Source organism: Metopolophium dirhodum, chromosome 1 (genome assembly GCF_019925205.1).
Source record: "Metopolophium dirhodum isolate CAU chromosome 1, ASM1992520v1, whole genome shotgun sequence".
Classification (NCBI taxonomy): Eukaryota; Metazoa; Arthropoda; class Insecta; order Hemiptera; family Aphididae; genus Metopolophium; species Metopolophium dirhodum.
In genome coordinates, this window is record NC_083560.1 from 92,099,078 (window position 1) to 92,103,420 (window position 4,343).

At 28.4% G+C, this 4,343-nt stretch overlaps 1 protein-coding gene across 1 annotated transcript; it reads left to right on the plus strand.

Annotated features, from left to right (window-relative positions):
* Positions 1–225: 225 nt before the first annotated feature.
* On the plus strand, positions 226–1,338 carry LOC132945529 (uncharacterized). Its single transcript, XM_061015306.1, has 2 exons — positions 226–572; positions 662–1,338. The coding sequence occupies exons 1-2, from the start codon at positions 227–229 to the stop codon at positions 1,336–1,338; spliced, it is 1,023 nt and encodes a 340-aa protein (XP_060871289.1). The 5' UTR covers position 226.
* The last annotated feature ends 3,005 nt before the right edge of the window (positions 1,339–4,343 follow it).

Here is a 4,343-nt window from a genome sequence, read left to right on the forward strand (position 1 = left end):
TGAGCATACAAACTGTAGAGTTTATTTTTGCAACGGGACAAAAGATGGTGAAATAAATGTAGTACCAGAAATGAAGTCTTTAGGGATTTGAGATGAATTAGTGGCAGCTAAAAGTCTCATTTTATTTCACGCAGAAAGTTTATTGTATAAAGTAAATAATAATGCAGCAGAGTCGTATAACTCCATTTTGGCAAAATTTATTGGCGGTAAACGGGTAAATTTTTCAATGCGTGGATCATATAGTTTACGATGTAATGCCGCGGTGACATCCTACAATGAAGGCCCTAGACGTTTGTACTCATTACATAAAAAAATTTCTAAGCGTAGTCCTGGAATATTTACTAAAAAGTACATATCAAAATCTATTTTAAAAAGTGAATCCAGAAGTAAACGACGACTCTTTCATCCTCCTGTCTATAATAAAACAGTACATGGACCAGATGAACATTATGGAGCTACAGCGGATTTAACTACTTCTCCAGATATGTCTAAAGAAGAATATGAAATTAAAAAAGATATTTTTTTATCTCGTTTGAAACTTACCGGAGAACAAATAGAGCAAATTGAAAAAGGTATATGATTCATGATTGAACCTTACATATTTTTTTAAATAAAATATATTTAAAATAAAGTTATTTCATAATATTAATTTTGATTTTAGACACACGGCGACAAAATGAATGCACAGAGTGGCATCTGCACAGGAAAAAAAGATTAACTGCTTCTTATTTCGGTAAAATATGCAAACTTAGAGTTAAAACATCACGAGCTAAAACTGTTTCGAATATTTTGTACGGTTCATTTAGTGGAAATAATGCAACAAAATATGGAACACAAAACGAAGAAAACGCAAAATGTGCATTATCTGGAATTTTAAATAAAACTATTGTACCGTCGGGATTAATTATTGATAAAGATTTGCCGTTTTTAGCTGCTTCTCCAGATGGTCTGATTGATGGAGATTCACTGGTTGAAATCAAGTGTCCAATAACTTCTAAAGATCTAACTCCTGAAGAAGGTATAACAAGAAAAAAAATTACAAGTTGTGAAATTGTGAATGGGCAGCTTCGATTGAAACGTACGGATACATTTTATTACCAAGTACAAGCTCAACTTCATATTTCAAAGAGACAATTTTGTTATTTTTGTATTTGGACACCTCGAGGTATGCTGCATGAAAAAATTAAAAGAGATGACAATTTTTGGTCAGAAAAAATGTTACAACAATTAACTAACTTCTACTATCACTGTTTATTGCCAGAAATGGTTGATTCTCGATTTTATAGAAATTTACCTATTAGGGATGGACTTGCATCAGAAAATGAAGATAGTTCCTAGTTGGTAAATTATTACATTTATAATTATTATTTCATTTATTTAATTATCATTTAATTTGTATTTTTAATTTTACGTGATGCAACATATTTTATTCAGTTCAAAATAAAATAATGTATATTGTATTTGTATATTATATTAATGAACAAAAGGCATATTATATATATTTTTATTTCAAATTGTAATACACCTAGCTGATATTATAGCTAATTATTGTTTTAATGTATCCAAACTAAGAGGTATAAGAACAATCAAACTGAAAATATGATTTCACGGAAAAACTAAAAAAATTGTTGACGTGAAAATAAGCTAAACACGTAGTTAGTATGTATAATAAACTAATTAATTGGTGACTTAATAGTGTAGAATGCATAATGTATTATAAAACTACGTAATATAATATATAGACATATAGTCACAAAAAACATCAAACTATGACACAGAATTAAAAAAATAAAAATAAGTATAGAAATGTATTTTATGGTTTAACCATCTACGTAAATATTAACGAAACTGTATGGACTATAATATTCTAATTATTGCTTTTATAAAACTTTTTTCCAAGCCACGGCAACATAGGTAATTCGATGTATTATTAGAGATGACACGTAACTGAAAAACTGAGTGGTCTCCCATCTAAGAACTATAAGCAAATCATATTTGCAAAAGCATTTTTCTCGTTATGTGTCACCCGCCAATAAATAATAATAAAAAGATCATTGACCCTTCATTGTATATTATATTGATTGTAGTTTGATTTTGTTAGATAAGATAAAATTAAAAATAGCACTCCGTAATGACACAGTACGCGCCACGCGGCTTGACATATATATATAGATTATAGATATATAGGAGAACTGATACAGGTCGCGGGCGCGATAAAATATAACACACACACACTAATGTAATTTTACTTTTCACACACTAACAAGTCCTATCGCAAAGGTCTAATGTATTGCCTATACAACATTCCTTAGAATATGACTGACTAGAACCACCTTAACCTTGATATATTGTGATAAGTTATAGCAGATAATATCCAATGCATGGTAGCACATTATCGTTTCAAAAAATTACAAGGCACGAGCCGCCTGTGATTGTAGGTATTATTCATTATTTTAAACCACATTGTAGTCGTTGTCGTTATTGAATGACTCTAATCTGAAACCTATTAATTTATGGTTACTTAGTCTAAAATCTAATGTGACACCATTGACCCAAATGTCAATGTTTTTTACTTTGGCTTTTTGAATGTGTTTAATTACTAATTTGATAAATAATATTGTACATTATGTAATAATATTAATTTTATATATTTAGTTAACAGTTGACGATGATAAGTCTACAAGCTTATGCAGTAAATGTATGGGAAAAATAAGGACCTACCGCAAACAAGTGGAACGTGCCGGACGCTGCCAATATATTGTAGATTATCTCGATACAGTGGTATGTAGACCAATTTTTATAAGTCTGTATATATTCATTTTAACCCTTTCACTACTCCACATGTACTATTATGTTCCTGTGTTTTTTAATTTTGCCATTTTCAGTAACCATACAATTTTAAGAAACCCTTTCTCAAATTATTTTAAACTTAAATAATTAAATCATATACCTAGATCTCGAAATTGAAATTAAAAAAATTAAAAAGGTTAATTATAATAATATGGTATTTCTTACATATTTCATTAGATCAACATTGATATATTTTGGATAAGGCAATGAGTGACTGTTCTTTGACGTAAAAATATATAATACCATTTTAACTTTTTTGAGTATAATATTTAATAAATAAACAAAATTAACAGTTTGTTATATTATGTCACAACATCCTTAGGCCTATTCACCCATTGGTGCAAACACTAATGACTTATCTGAAATATAAACACTAAATCTAATATACAGGGTGATTCATTTATCATTCAACGATCATTATTTCAAGAAATAAAAATGTTTTTTAAAATATCATTTTACATAGTGTCAAGTCATTTACTTTATTATTAACATTTTGTGGGGTAACTCTGATTGTAGGTATTGTTCATTATTTTAAACCACATTATAGTCGTTGCCGTTTTTGAATTGACTCTAATCTGAAACCTATTAATTTATGGTTACTTAGTCTAAAATCTAATGTGACACCATTGACTCAAATGTCAATGTTTTTTACTTTGGCTTTTAGAATGTGTTTAATTACTAATTTGATAAATAATATTGTACATTATGTAATAATATTAATTTTATATATTTAGTTAACAGTTGACGATGATAAGTCTACAAGCTTATGCAGTAAATGTATGGGAAAAATAAGGACCTGCCGCAAACAAGTGGAACGTGCCGGACGCTGCCAATATATTGTAGATTATCTCGATACAGTGGTATGTAGACCAATTTTTATAAGTCTGTTTATATTCATTTTAACCCTTTCACTACTCCACATGTACCATTATGTTCCTGTGTTTTTTAATTTTGCCATTTTCAGTAACCATACAATTTTAAGAAACCCTTTCTCAAATTATTTTAAACTTAAATAATTAGATCATATACCTAGATCTCGAAATTGAAATTAAAGAAATTAAAAAGGTTAATTATAATAATATGGTATTCCTTACATATTTCATTAGATCAACATTGATATATTTTGGATAAAGCAATGAGTGACTGTTCTTTGACGTAAAAATATATAATACCATTTTAACTTTTTTGAGTATAATATTTAATAAATAAATAAAATTAACGGTTTGTTATATTATGTCACAACATCCTTAGGCCTATTCACCCATTGGTGCAAACACTAATGACTTATCTGAAATATAAACACTAAATCTAATATACAGGGTGATTCATTTATCATTCAACGATCATTATTTCAAGAAATAAAAATGTTTTTTAAAATATCATTTTACATAGTGTCAAGTCATTTACTTTATTATTAACATTTTGTGGGGTAACTCTGATTGTAGGTATTGTTCATTATTTTAAACCACATTATAGTCGTTGCCGTTTTTGAA